A 15,100-nucleotide genomic window follows, 5' to 3' on the forward strand; every position below is an offset into this window, starting at 1 on the left:
GACACTGGGGACACCAGGAATGGGACACTGGGGACACTGGGGACACCAGGAATGGGACACTGGGGACCCTGTGGGACATTGGGGACACTGGGGACCCCATGGGGACACTGGGGACACCAGGAATGGGACACTGGGGACCCTGTGGGACATTGGGGACACTGGGGACCCCGCGGGGACCCTGGGGACGGCGGTGACGGGGGCCAGCCCTCACTGAGCACGGTGAGCTTGGCGCGGCGCGAGCGCAGCGCGGCCTCGGTGGCCTGGCACTCGTAGACGGCGTCATCGGAGAGCTCGGCGTCGCGGATCTCCAGGTTGTACTGGCCCGACTCGGCCGCGCCCAGCACGCGGTACCGCGGCCACGCTGCGGGGACAGCGCCGTGTCACCGGGACTGGGGACAGTGCTGTGTCACCGGCCATGGGGACAGTGCTGTGTCACCGGGACTGGGACAGTGCCGTGTCACCGGGAATGGGGACAGTGCTGTGTCACCGGGACTGGGACAGTGCTGTGTCACCGGGACTGGGACAGCACGGACACACGGGGACAGCGCCGTGTCACCGGGACTGGGACAGTGCTGTGTCACCGGGACTGGGGACAGTGCTGTGTCACCGGGACTGGGGACAGCGCCGTGTCACCGGGACTGGGACAGCGCCGTGTCACCGGCCATGGGGACAGCGCCGTGTCACCGGGAATGGGGATGGTGCTGTGTCACCGGGACTGGGACAGTGCCGTGTCACTGGCCATGGGGACAGCGCCGTGTCACCGGGACTGGGACAGCGCCGTGTCACCGGGAATGGGGATGGTGCTGTGTCACCGGGACTGGGACAGCGCCGTGTCACCGGCCATGGGGACAGCGCTGTGTCACCGGGAATGGGGACAGTGCCGTGTCACCGCGACTGGGACAGTGCAGAGCCATGGGGACAGCGCCGTGTCACCGGGAATGGGGACAGCGCCGTGTCACCGGGACTGGGACAGCGCAGAGCCATGGGGACAGCGCCGTGTCACCGGGAATGGGACAGTGCTGTGTCACCGGGACTGGGACAGCGCCGTGTCACCGGCCATGGGGACAGTGCTGTGTCACCGGGAATGGGGACAGCCCAGACCCATGGGGACAGCGCTGTCACCGGGCTGTGGGGACACCCTGGACCCACAGGGACACTCCAATCCCACAGCGGGACCCCTGTGTGTGGTGACACCCCCTGATCCCCCCCTGCCCCACAGAGCCCCCAAAGCCCCCCCTGTTCCTGGTCCCTTTGAGCCCCCCCAGAGCCCCCCCTGCCCCACAATGTCCCCAAAGCCCCCCTGTTCCTGGTCCCTTTGAGCCCCCCAGAGCCCCCCAATCCCCCCCCAAGCCCCCCGGTACCTTTCAGGCCCTGCCCCCCAGAGCCCCCCAATCCCCCCCTGCCCCCCAGAGCCCCCCAATCCCCCCCTGCCCCCCAGAGCCCCCCAAAGCCCCCCGAGCCCCCCAGTACCTTTCAGGCCCTGCCCCATGCCCAGGGCCAGCCCGTCCTTGGTCCATTGCACGATGCCGGAGTAGTTGAGCACCACGCAGGACAGGACGATTCTCTGCCCGGCCACCACCGTCTGGTCCTCGGGCTCCTCCACGAAACGCGTCTGCACCGCTGCACCGCACCGGCACCGCGGTTACACACCACCGGCACACCATGGCACACCATGGCACACCATGGGACACCGCGGTTACACCCCATGGTCACCCCACGGTCACACCATGGTCACACCATGGCACACCATGGGACACCGCGGTTACACCCCACGGTCACACCCCACTGTCACACCATGGCACACCATGGCACACCATGGCACACCGCACTTACACCCCATGGTCACCCCACGGTCACACCATGGTCACACCATGGCACACCATGGGACACCATGGGACACCGCGGTTACACCCCACTGTCACACCATGGCACACCATGGCACACCAAGGGACACCGCGGTTACACCCCACTGTCACACCCCACTGTCACACCCCACTGTCACACCCCACTGTCACACCATGGCACACCATGGGACACCGCGGTTACACCCCACTGTCACACCATGGCACACCATGGCACACCAAGGGACACCGCGGTTACACCCCACGGTCACACCCCACGGTCACACCCCATGGCACACCATGGCACACCATGGGACACCATGGCACACCATGGGACACCGCGGTTACACACCACCGGCACACCATGGCACCCCATGGTCACACCATGGTCACACCATGGTCACACCCCATGGTCACACCCCATGGTCACACCATGGTCACACACCATGGCACACCATGGCACCGCATGGTCACACCATGGTCACACCATGGTCACACCCCATGGTCACACCCCATGGTCACACCATGGTCACACCCCATGGCACCCCATGGCACCGCATGGTCACACCATGGTCACACCATGGTCACACCCCATGGTCACCCCATGGTCACACCCCATGGGACACCATGGTCACCCCATGGTCACCCCATGGTCACCCCACGGTCACCCCATGGTCACACCCCACGGTCACCCCATGGTCACACCATGGTCACCCCACGGTCACCCCATGGCACCCCATGGTCACCCCATGGTCACCCCATGGTCACCCCACGGTCACCCCATGGTCACACCCCACGGTCACCCCATGGGCACACCCCACGGTCACCCCACGGTCACACCCCACTGTCACACCCCATGGTCACCCCACTGTCACATCCCATGGTCACACCCCACGGTCACCCCATGGTCACACCCCATGGTCACACCCCATGGTCACACCCCATGGTCACCCCGGCACAGCCCGCCATCCCGGGACCCCCTGGATCCCCCTGAGATCCCCCCGGATCCCCAAGAGCTGCCCCGGTTCCCCCTGGATCTGCTCAGGATCCCCCCGGAACTGCCCAAAATCCCGGGACCCCCCCAGGATCTGGAGCTACCCAGGACCCCCTCAGGATCCCCCCGGAGCTCCCCGGGATCCCCTCAGGATCCCCCCGGAGCTCCCCGGGACCCCCCCAGGATCCCCCCGGAGCTCCCCGGGACCCCCCCAAGCCGGGCCCCGCCGCTCCCGGGATCGATGCCGGGGTCGATCCCGGTGGTCGATCCCGGCGTCACGCGGAATCGAGCGGGATCGGGGGCGGGGGGAGCGCTTGGAATGCGCCCCGGAGCAGGGAATGGGGAGCGGGACCCCCGGGAAAAGGGGCGCGGCCGCTTCTCCCTCCTCAAATCCCGGGAATTTCGGGGTTTTGGGGTTGTTTTTATTTCCGGGAATGCGGCGCAGCTCGGGATCACCGAATCCCGGGAAATCCCGCAGGATCCCGAAAATAAAACCGCCGGCGGTTCCCAAAATCCCCCCAAAATCCCCGACTGGGGGTGTCCAGTCCTCGCCCCGGCATCGCAGGGTCCCCGGGATGGAATCCGGGAATTCCCGGGATAAAACAGCCCCAGATCCCCGGGATGGAATCCGGGAATTCCCGGGATAAAACACCCGGGGAATCCAGGAATTCCCGGGATAAAACAGCCCCAAATCCCCGGGATGGAATCCGGGAATTCCCGGGATAAAACAGCCCCAGATCCCCGGGATGGGGAATCCGGGAATTCCCGGGATCAAACACCCCCAAATCCCCAGAACGGATCCCTCCAGGATCCCCGGGATGGGGAAATCCAGGAATCCCCAGGATCAAACACCCCCAAATCCCCGGAACGGATCACCCCAGGATCCTCAGGATCCCCGGGATGGAATCCAGGAATCCCCGGGATCAAACACCCCCAGATCCCTGGGATGGAGCATCCCACGATCCTCGGGATCCCCGGGATGGAATCCAGGATCCCCGGGATCAAACACCCCCAGATCCCCGGAACGGATCCCTCCAGGATCCCCGGGATGGCGAAATCTGGGAATCCCCGGGATCAAACACCCCCAAATCCCTGGAACGGATCACCCCAGGATCCCCGGGATGGAATCCAGGAATCCCCGGGATCAAACACCCCCAGATCCCCGGAACGGATCACCCCAGGATCCTCAGGATCCCCGGGATGGAATCCAGGAATCCCCGGGATGGGGAAATCCAGGAATCCCCGGGATGGAATCCAGGAATCCCCGGGATCAAACACCCCCAGATCCCCAGAACGGATCCCTCCAGGATCCATGGGATGGGGAAATCCAGGAATCCCCGGGATGGAATCCAGGGATCCCCGGGATCAAACAGCCCCAGATCCCTGGAACGGATCACCCCAGGATCCCCGGGATGGAATCCAGGAATCCCCAGGATCAAACACCCCCAGATCCCCGGAACAGATCCCTCCAGGATCCCCGGGGATCCCCCGGAATAAACCCCGGGACGAGGCCCCGCCAGCCTCGTGTCCCGATTTGGGGACAGCCACCGCTCCTGGGCTGTCCCCGCGCCACCCCCGCCCGGGCAGGAGCGCAGGGGGATGCGGGAATCCCAATTTTATTTTTTTTTTTGGGAAAAAGATGAAGGGAGGAAAGCGGGGGATGGAGAGGAGGGGATGGAGCCGGGGATGGGGAATAATAAAAATAAAATAAAGCGGGGAATCAAAAAGCGGAGCGGGAGATCAAAGAGGGAAAGGTGCCGGGAGAGGGGGAGCGGGGAGGGAAGATCAGAGCCGGGAAAAGGGGGAGGAAAAACGGGACGGGAGAGGGGGGAAGGCGGGCGGCGGTGGCAGCGGGATTTGGGGGAAATTCCGGGGAAAATGGGCACCGGGATTTGGGGGAAATTCAGGGAAAATGGGCATTGGGATTTGGGGGAATGGGCACCGGGATTTGGGGGAAATTCCGGGGAAAATGGGAGTCGGGATTTGGGGGAAATTCCGGGGAAAATGGGCACCGGGATTTGGGGAAATGGGCACCGGGATTTGGGAGAAATTCCGGGGAAAATGGGCACCGGGATTTGGGGGAAATCCGGGAAAATGGGAGTCGGGATTTGGGGGAAATCCGGGAAAACGCGAGTCGGGATTTGGGGAAATGGGCATTGGGATTTGGGGGAATCCGGGAAAATGGGAGCCGGGATTTGGGGGAATCCAGGGAAAAATGGGCATTGGGATTTGGGGAAATGGGCACTGGGATTTGGGGGAAATTCCGGGGAAATGGGCACCGGGATTTGGGGGAAATTCCGGGGAAAATGGGAGTCGGGATTTGGGGGAATGGGCACCGGGATTTGGGGGAAATCCAGGGGAAAATGGGCATTGGGATTTGGGGGAAATCCAGGGAAAAATGGGAGTTGGGATTTGGGGGAAATTCCGGGAAAATGGGCACTGGGATTTGGGGGAATCCAGGGAAAAATGGGCATTGGGATTTGGGGAAATGGGCACCGGGATTTGAGGGAAATTCCGGGAAAATGGGAGTCGGGATTTGGGGGAATCCAGGGAAAATGGGCACTGGGATTTGGGGGAATCCAGGGAAAAATGGGAGTCGGGATTTGGGGGAAATCCAGGGGAAAATGGGCACTGGGATTTGGGGGAAATCCAGGGGAAAATGGGAGTCGGGATTTGGGGGAATCCAGGGAAAATGGGCATTGGGATTTGGGGGAATGGGAGTCGGGATTTGGGGGAAATCCCGGGAAAATGGGAGTCGGGATTTGGGGGAATGGGCACCGGGATTTGGGGGAAATTCCGGGGAAATGGGCACCGGGATTTGGGGGAATCCAGGGAAAATGGGAGCCGGGATTTGGGGAAATCCAGGGAAAAATGGGCATTGGGATTTGGGGGAAATCCCGGGAAAATGGGCATTGGGATTTGGGGGAAATCCCGGGAAAATGGGCATTGGGATTTGGGGAAATGGGCACCGGGATTTGGGGGAAATTCCGGGGAAAATGGGAGTCGGAATTTGGGGGAAATCCAGGGGAAAATGGTCCCTGGGATGGCACCGGCCCAACCGGGAATGGCACCGGGATTTGGGGAAAATTGAGGGAAAAATGTCCCCCGTGTCCCCTCCATGTCCCTTTTTCCCTCCTTTTTCCCCTTTTTTTCCCATTTTTTCCCCATTTTTTCCCTATTTTTTTTATGCCTAATTTTCCCAATTTTTTGCCCTCATTTTTCCCCATTTTTTCCCCTCTTTTTTTCCCATTTCCCCCCCCCTTTTTTCCCTTTTCCCTCCTTTTCCCCCTTCATTTTTCCCCATTTTTCCTCCCTTTTTTACCCCACTTTTCCTCCCCTTTTTCTCCTCATTTTTCCCCCTTTTCCATGGGATTTATGGGATGGGATCCCTGGGATTTATGGGATGGGATCCATGGGATTTATGGGGTGGGATCCATGGGATTTATGGGATGGGATCCATAGGATTTATGGGGTGGGATCCCTGGGATTGATGGGGTGGGATTTATGGGATGGGATTTATGGGATCCCTGGGATTTATGGGATGGGATCCATGGGATTTATGGGATGGGATCCATGGGATTTATGGGCTGGGATCCATGGGATTTATGGGATGGGATCCATGGGATTTATGGGATGGGATCCATGGGATTTATGGGATGGGATTTATAGGATCCATGGGATTTATGGGGTGGAATCCATGGGATTTATGGGCTGGGATCCATGGGATTTATGGGATGGGATCCATGGGATTTATGGGATGGGATCCATGGGATTTACGGGATGGGATCCATGGGATTTACGGGATGGGATCCATGGGATTTATGGGATAGAATCCATGGGATTTATGGGGTGGGATTTATGGGATCCATGGGATTTATGGGGTGGGATCCATGGGATTTATGGGATGGGATCCATGGGATTTATGGGATGGGATTTATAGGATCCATGGGATTTATAGGATGGGATTCCTGGGATTTATGGGATGGGATCCATGGGATTTATGGGATGGGATTTATGGGATCCATGGGATTTATGGGGTGGGATCCATGGAGTGGGATCCCTAGAATTTATGGGATGGGATCCATGGGATTTATGGGATGGGATCCATGGGATTTATGGGATGGGATCCATGGGATTTATGGGATGGGATCCCTGGGATTTATGGGATGGGATCCCTGGGATTTATGGGATGGGATCCCTGGGATTTATGGGATGGGATCCCTGGGATTTATGGGATGGGATCCATGGGATTTATGGGATGGGATCCATGGGATTTATGGGGTGGGATCCATGGGATTTATGGGATGGGATCCATGGGATTTATGGGATCCATGGGATTTATGGGGTGGGATTCCTGGGATTTATGGGATGGGATCCATGGGATTTATGGGATCCATGGGATTTATGGGGTGGGATTCCTGGGATTTATGGGATCTGTGGGATTTATGGGATGGGATCCATGGGATTGATGGGATCTGTGGGATTTATGGGATGGGATCCATGGGATTGATGGGATCCATGGGATTTATGGGATGGGATCCCTGGGATTTATGGGGTGGGATCCATGGGATTTATGGGATCCATGGGATTTATGGGGTGGGATCCATGGGATTTATGGGATCCATGGGATTTATGGGATGGGATCCATGGGATTTACGGGATGGGATCCATGGGATTTATGGGATGGGATCCATGGGATTTATGGGATGGGATCCATGGGATTTACAGGATGGGATCCATGGGATTTATGGGATCCATGGGATTTATGGGGTGGGATCCATGGGATTTATGGGATCCATGGGATTTATGGGATGGGATCCATGGGATTTACGGGGTGGGATCCATGGGATTTATGGGGTGGGATCCATGGGATTGATGGGATCCATGGGATTTATGGGGTGGGATTCCTGGGATTTATGGGATCCATGGGATTTATGGGATGGGATTCCTGGGATTTATGGGATCCATGGGATTTATGGGATGGGATCCATGGGATTTATGGGATGGGATTCCTGGGATTTATGGGATGGGATCCCTGGGATTTATGGGATGGGATCCATGGGATTTATGGGATGGGATCCATGGGGTTTATGGGATGGGATCCATGGGATTGATGGGATCCATGGGATTTATGGGATGGGATTCCTGGGATTTATGGGATCCATGGGATTTATGGGATCCCTGGGATTTATGGGATGGGATCCATGGGATTTATGGAATGGGATCCATGGGATTTATGGGATGGAATCCATGGGATTTATGGGATGGGATCCATGGGGTTTATGGGATGGGATCCATGGGATTGATGGGATCCATGGGATTTATGGGATGGGATCCATGGGATTTATGGGGTGGGATCCATGGGATTTATGGGATCCATGGGATTTATGGGATGGGATCCCTGGGATTTATGGGGTGGGGTGGAATGGGATGTGGAGTGCTGGGAATGTGGGATCCCATCCCGGCGGGGATTTGGGATCCCATTTTCCCAGGAACTCCGGCCCCGTTTTCCCAGGAATTCCGGCCCCGTTTTCCCGGGGATCCATCCCATTTTCCCGGGAATTCCAGCCCCCGTTTTCCCGGGAACTCCGGCCCCGTTTTCCCAGGAATTCCGGCCCCGTTTTCCCAGGAATTCCGGCCCCCGTTTTCCCAGGAATTCCGGCCCCGTTTTCCCGGGAATCCGGCCCCGTTTTCCCGGGAATCCGGCCCCCATCCCGCCGTGAATTCCGGCCCCGTTTTCCCGGGAATCCGGCCCCGTTTTCCCGGGAATCCGGCCCCCATCCCGCCGGGAATTCCGGCCCGCGCCGCCCGGGCTCAGACGAGATGAGTCCTGGCACATCCCCGCTCCCCCCCCGCTCCTCCCGGCGCCAGGAACTATTTTGGGATCCAGGAATTCGGGACTTGGGGCTCAGCCCGCCCGCGGGGAGGGGACACGAAACCCAAAAAAAAACCGGGATGGGAATTCCCGGAGGGAAATCGGGCCCGGATTCCTTCCCGAGCACCCCCGGCCCCGCCGGTATTCCCGGGATTTGGCGCTTCCCGGGGAATCGCTGCCGGTTCTCCGCCAGGATTCCCGGGAAGAGGCCGGGAGAGCTCGGGAATGGCTCCCAGCCCTTTCCCGCTTTTCCCTGGAATTCCGGCCGCCGTTTTCCCCGGGATCCATCCCATTTTCCCGGGAATTCCGGCCCCCGTTTTCCCGGGGATCCATCCCGTTTTCCCGGGAATTCCGGCCCCCGTTTTCCCGCCAATTCCAGCCCCCGTTTTCCCGGGGATCCATCCCGTTTTCCCGGGAATTCCGGCCCCCGTTTTCCCGGGAATTCCGGCCCCCGTTTTCCCGGGGATCCATCCCGTTTTCCCGCCAATTCCAGCCCCCGTTTTCCCGGGAATTCCGGCCCCCGTTTTCCCGCCAATTCCGGCCCCCGCTCCCGATGTCGCTCGGTGTCACCCCGGTGTCCCCGAGCCCCTTCGGTCCCAATCCCCGCCCTCTAATCCCGCATTAATTAAATATTCCAGCCCTTAATTCCTCGTTAATTGAATCCCGCAGCTCCAATCCCGGGGATGGCCCCGAACTGTCCCCGTTCCTGCTCGGTGGCCTTGTCCCCAATCGTGTCCCTGTCCCCAATCGTGTCCCCAATCGTGTCCCTGTCCCCAATCCTGTCCCTGTCCCCAGTCCTGTCCCTGTCTCCATCCCTGTCCCCAATCCTGTCCCCAATCGTGTCCCTGTCCCCAATCGTGTCCCTGTCCCCAGTCCTGTCCCTGTCCCCAATCGTGTCACTGTCCCCAGTCCTGTCCCTGTCCCCATCCCTGTCCCCAATCGTGTCCCTGTCCCCAATCCTGTCCCCAATCGTGTCCCTGTCCCCAATCCTGTCCCCAGTCGTGTCCCTGTCCCCAGTCCTGTCCCCAATCCTGTCACTGTCCCCAATCCTGTCACTGTCCCCAGTCGTGTCCCTGTCCCCAATCGTGTCCCTGTCCCCATCCCTGTTCCTGTCCTTGTCCCTGTCCCCATCCCCATCCCTGTCCCCAATCCTGTCCCCATCCCTGTCCCTGTCCCTGCTCGGTGTCCTTGTCCTTGTCCCCGTTCCTGTCCTTGTCCCTGTCACCATCCCTGGCCCTGTCCCCAATCGTGTCCCTGTCCCTGTCCCTGTCCCTGTCCCCATCCCTGTCCCTGTCCCTGTCCCTGTCCCAAATCCTGTCCCCATCCCTGGCCTTGTTCCAAATCCTGTCCCCATCCCTGTCCCTGTCCCCAGTCCTGTCCCTGTCCTTGTCCCTGTCCCCAATCCTGTCCCCATCCCTGTCCCCAGTCGCGTCCCCAGTCCTGTTCCTGTCTGGTGTCCCTGTCCCCGTCCCCTGTCCCTGTCCCCAGTCCTGTCCCCATCCCCGTTCCTGCCCAGTGTCCCTGTCCCCATCCCTGTCCTTGTCCCTGTCCCTGTCCCCTGTGTCCCTGTCCCTGTCCCCTCTGTCCCCGTCCCTGTCCCCTGTGTCCCTGTCCCCTCTGTCCCCTCTGTCCCCATCCCTGTCCCCTGTGTCCCTGTCCCTGTGTCCCTGTCCCCCAGGACCAGTTCCAGCTCATTCCCAGTTCCCGGGCCCGGTGTCACCCCAGGGCAGGGACAGAGACGGGAAACCGGGAACGGGGACACCGGAGCCCCCAAAATCCTTCTAAAACACCCCAAATCCTCCCACGGGGCATCCTGGGTTTGTCCCCCGGGCTTGGGGACACCGCGGTGACCCCGGGAGTGACCCCGGGGGTGACACTGGGGTGACACCGGGGTGACACTGGGGTGACACTGGGGTGACACTGGGGTGACACTGGGGTGACACAGGAGCCACCCCCGGCCTGTCCCTGATCCAGAGAAGGAAAACCAGGAATGGGGGAGCACCGGCACCCCCAAAATCCCCCGGGACCCCAAATCCCCCAGGCCTGGGGACACCGCGGTGACCCCGGGGTGACACTGGGGTGACCCTGGGGTGACACCGGGGTGACACTGGAGCCACCCCCGGCCTGTCCCTGATCCAGAGAAGGAAAACCAGGAATGGGGGAGCACCAGAACCCCCAAAATCCCCCGGGACCCCAAATCCCCCAGGCCTGGGGACACTGGGGTGACACTGGGGTGACCCTGGGGTGACACTGGGGTGACCCCGGGGGTGACACTGGGGTGACACCAGGGTGACAGGAGCCACCCCCGGCCTGTCCCCGCTCTCCAGAGGAAAAACCAGGAATGGGGGAGCACCAGAACCCCCAAAATCCCCAGGGACCCCAAATCCCCCGGGCTTGGGGACACCGCGGTGACCCCGGGGTGACACTGGGGTGACACTGGGGTGACCCCGGGGTGACCCCGGGGGTGACACTGGGGTGACACTGGGGTGACAGGAGCCACTCCCAGCCTGTCCCTGATCCAGAGAAGGAAAATCAGGAATGGGGGAGCACCGGAACCCCCAAAATCCCCCGGGACCCCAAATCCCCCGGGCTTGGGGACACCGCGGTGACACTGGGGTGACCCCGGGGGTGACCCTGGGGTGACACTGGGGTGACACCGGGGTGACACCGGGGTGACAGGAGCCACTCCCAGCCTGTCCCTGATCCAGAGAAGGAAAACCAGGAATGGGGGAGCACCAGAACCCCCAAAATCCCCCGGGACCCCAAATCCCCCAGGCCTGGGGACACTGGGGTGACACTGGGGTGACCCTGGGGGTGACCCTGGGGTGACACTGGGGTGACACTGGGGTGACAGGAGCCACTCCCAGCCTGTCCCTGATCCAGAGAAGGAAAACCAGGAATGGGGGAGCACCGGAACCCCCAAAATCCCCCGGGACCCCAAATCCCCCAGGCCTGGGGACACCGCGGTGACCCCGGGGGTGACCCTGGGGTGACCCCGGGGTGACACCGGGGTGACAGGAGCCACCCCCGGCCTGTCCCCGCTCCGGTGGCTCCCGGAGCTCTCCAGGGAAGGGATGCTCCAGTTATTCCCGGCTTTTATTTATTTTTAAATGAAATAAAAATAAAAAGCGGAATTAGAAAAAGAAATGAGGGGAGGAATCGCTTCCCCTCCCCCACCCCCGGCCACCGCCAGGGTCCCCCCTCCCCCACCCCCCCCCCCCCCGGGGTCCCCCCCTGTCCCTCTCGGGGTCACCGGGGTGGTGGCACTGGGAGGAGCGAGGGCTTCCCGTGCACGCCGGAATTCCTTGGACGCGGAATTTCCATGGGGGAAACTGAGGCACGGGTCCACGGAGGGGATTTTTCATGGGGGAAACTGAGGCACGGGTCCACGGAGGGGATTTCTCATGGGGGAAACTGAGGCACGGGTCCATGGAGGGGTTTTTTTCATGGGGGAAACTGAGGCACGGGTCCATGGATTTCCTTGGACATGGAATTTCCAGGGGGGAAACTGAGGCACGGGTCCACGGAGGGGATTTTTCCACGGGGAAACTGAGGCACGAATCCCATGGAGGGGATTTTTATGCGGGAAACTGAGGCACGGGTCCATGGAGGGGATTTTTCATGGGGGAAACTGAGGCACGGGTCCATGGAGGGGATTTTTCATGGGGGAAACTGAGGCACGGGTCCATGGAGGGGATTTCTCATGGGGGAAACTGAGGCACGGGTCCACGGAGGGCATTTCTCATGGGGGAAACTGAGGCACGGGTCCATGGAGGGGTGTTTTTATGGGGGAAACTGAGGCACGGGTCCATGGAGGGGATTTTTCATGGGGGAAACTGAGGCACGGGCCCATGGATTTCCTTGGACATGGAATTTCCAGGGGGGAAACTGAGGCACGGGCCCATGGAGGGGTTTTTTCATGAGGGAAACTGAGGCACGGGTCCACGGAGGGGATTTCTCATGGGGGAAACTGAGGCACGGGCCCATGGATTTCATTGGACATGGAATTTCCAGGGGGGAAACTGAGGCACGGGTCCACGGATCTCTCTGGACACCGAATTTCCATGGGGGAAACTGAGGCACGGGTCCATGGAGGTTTTTTTTTTTCACGGGGAAACTGAGGCACGGGTCCACGGATCTCCCTGGACCCTAAATTTCCACGGGGGAAACTGAGGCACGGGTCCACAGAGAGGTTTTCCACGGGGGAAACTGAGGCACGGGTCCCTGGATGTTCCCGGACACCGAATTTCCACGGGGGAAACTGAGGCACGATCCCTGCTGTCCCTGGGGCCTCTCCGGGGGCTCATTAATGCCGTTAATTAGCGATGTCTCATTAAGAAATCCGCTAATGAGGGCAGGGGACGATTCCAGCGCGCTTTTTTTCCCCTTTTTTCCGTTTTTTTTTTCCCGCTCATTAAATTTGGGAATTTTTTTTAATTTTAATTCCTTTTCCCCTCCCCCCCCAGCGCCAGCGCCAGGACAAAAAGTCTTAATTAGACATTGTCTCTCCGCTAATTAATTAAAACCCCAGCCAATCGCAGGCTCCAGAAATTCCCGGAGGCCGAGGAAGGACCGGGAAAAAAAATAAAAAAAAAACCCGGGAAAAAAAAACCGGGAAAAAAAAAACCCGGGAAAAAAAACCCGGGAAAAAAAAACCCGGGAAAAAAAACCCGGGAAAAACGGGGGGAGGGGACCCGGGAGGGGGAATTTGGGGGGGTCAGGGGGATTTTGGGGTTTTAGGGTGGATTTTGGGGTTTTAGGGCAGATTTTTGGGTTTTTAGGGCAGATTTTGGGGTTTTAGGGCGGATTTTGTGTTTTTAGGGTGGATTTTGGGGGTTTTAGGGCAGATTTTGGGGTTTTAGGGCGGATTTTGTGTTTTTAGGGTGGATTTTGGGGTTTTTTAGGGTGGATTTTGGGGGTTTTTAGGGTGGATTTTGGGGTTTTAGGGTGGATTTTGGGGTTTTAGGGTGGATTTTGGGGGGTTTTAGGGTGATTTTGGGGGGTTTTTAGGGTGGATTTTGGGGGGTTTTAGGGTGATTTTGGGGTGTTTTTAGGGTGGATTTTGGGGGTTTTTAGGGTGGATTTTGGGGTTTTAGGGTGGATTTTGGGGGTTTTAGGGTGGATTTTGGGGTTTTTAGGGTGATTTTTGGAGGGTCTTGAGGGTTTTAGGGTGATTTTTGGGGTTTTTAGGGTGGATTTTGGGGTTTTTAGGGCAGATTTTGGGTGTTTCGGGGTGGTTTTTTGGGGGGTTCCAGTGTTTTTAGGGTGATTTTTGTGGGTTTTGGGGTTTTTAGGGTGATTTTAGGGTTTTTAGGGTGTTTTTTGGGGGGGTTCTAGGGTGGATTTTGGGGATTTTTAGGGTGGATTTTGGGGAGTTCTAGGGTGATTTTGGGGTGGTTTTAGGGTGATTTTGTGTTTTTTGGGTGATTTTGGGGGTTTTTAGGGTGATTTTGGGGGTTTTTAGGGTGATTTTGGGGTGTTTTTAGGGCAGATTTTGGGGTTTTTAGGGCAGATTTTGGGGGTTTTTAGGGTGATTTTTGGGTTTTAGGGTGATTTTTGGGGGGTTTACGGTGAATTTTGGGGGCTCAGGGTGGGATTTTGGGGACTTTAGGGCGGATTTTGGGGCTTTTAGGGTGGGATTTTGGGGTTTTAGGGTGATTTTGGGATTTTTAGGGCGGTTTTGGAGTTTTTAGGGCGGATTTTGGGATTTTTAGGGCGGTTTTGGAGTTTTTAGGGCGGTTTTGGAGTTTTTAGGGCAGATTTTGGGGTTTTTTTGGGGGGAATTCCCTGACTTTGGTGACAAAAACGACAAAGGGGGGAGGGGAATCCACATTTTCCCGGATTTTTCCCTTCCCCCTCCGCTTCCCAAGGGAAATTCCCGAGGAATTTGGGCCGGGATCCACGTGGGAGGGGGTGGGGACCCCCCTTTGACCCCTCCCGCCCCTTTTTTGGCTCCAGAAAACCCCAAAAAATTTCAATTTTCTGCTCCCAAATCCCACGCGCTGGAATTTCATCCCCCCCAAAAAAACCCAGAAAAGTGAAAATTGGGAAGTTTGGGATTTTTTGGGGGAGATTTGGGATTTTTGGGGCAAAATTCGGGATTTTTTGGGGGCAGATTTGGGATTTTTGGGGGCAGATTTGGGAATTTTTTTAGGGATTTTTTGGGGGGAGATTCGAGATTTTTTGGGGTGAAATTCGGGATTTTTGGGGAAGAGATTCGGGATTTTTGGGGGAGATTTGGGATTTTTTTTTAGGGATTTTTTAGAGGGAGATTCGGAATTTTTGGGGGGAGATTCGAGATTTTTTGGGGCGAAATTCGGGATTTTTTGGGGGGGAAATTCGGGATTTTTGGGGGCAGATTTGGGATTTTTTTATGGATTTTTTTGGGGC

The 15,100-nt window shown here is 58.4% G+C and overlaps 1 protein-coding gene across 4 annotated transcripts in view; it reads right to left on the reverse strand.

Annotated features, from left to right (window-relative positions):
• The window catches only part of KIRREL1 (kirre like nephrin family adhesion molecule 1), a 48,929-nt gene that overhangs the window by 21,604 nt on the left and 12,225 nt on the right, over positions 1–15,100 (reverse strand). For all 4 annotated transcript variants that reach the window (XR_015279920.1, XR_015279921.1, XM_086866399.1 and 1 more), the window contains exons 2-3: positions 1,471–1,620; positions 212–361 (exon numbers count right to left, since the gene is read on the reverse strand). Coding sequence is in view for 2 of the 4 variants with exons in the window: in XM_086866399.1 (XP_086722525.1) it covers positions 212–361; positions 1,471–1,620 (300 nt within the window). In the remaining 2 variants the exon portion in view is untranslated. The remainder of the gene's footprint in view (positions 1–211; positions 362–1,470; positions 1,621–15,100) is intronic.

The sequence above is a fragment of the Cyanistes caeruleus genome, chromosome 30, assembly GCF_971803275.1.
Source record: "Cyanistes caeruleus chromosome 30, bCyaCae1.hap1.1, whole genome shotgun sequence".
Taxonomy (NCBI): Eukaryota; Metazoa; Chordata; class Aves; order Passeriformes; family Paridae; genus Cyanistes; species Cyanistes caeruleus.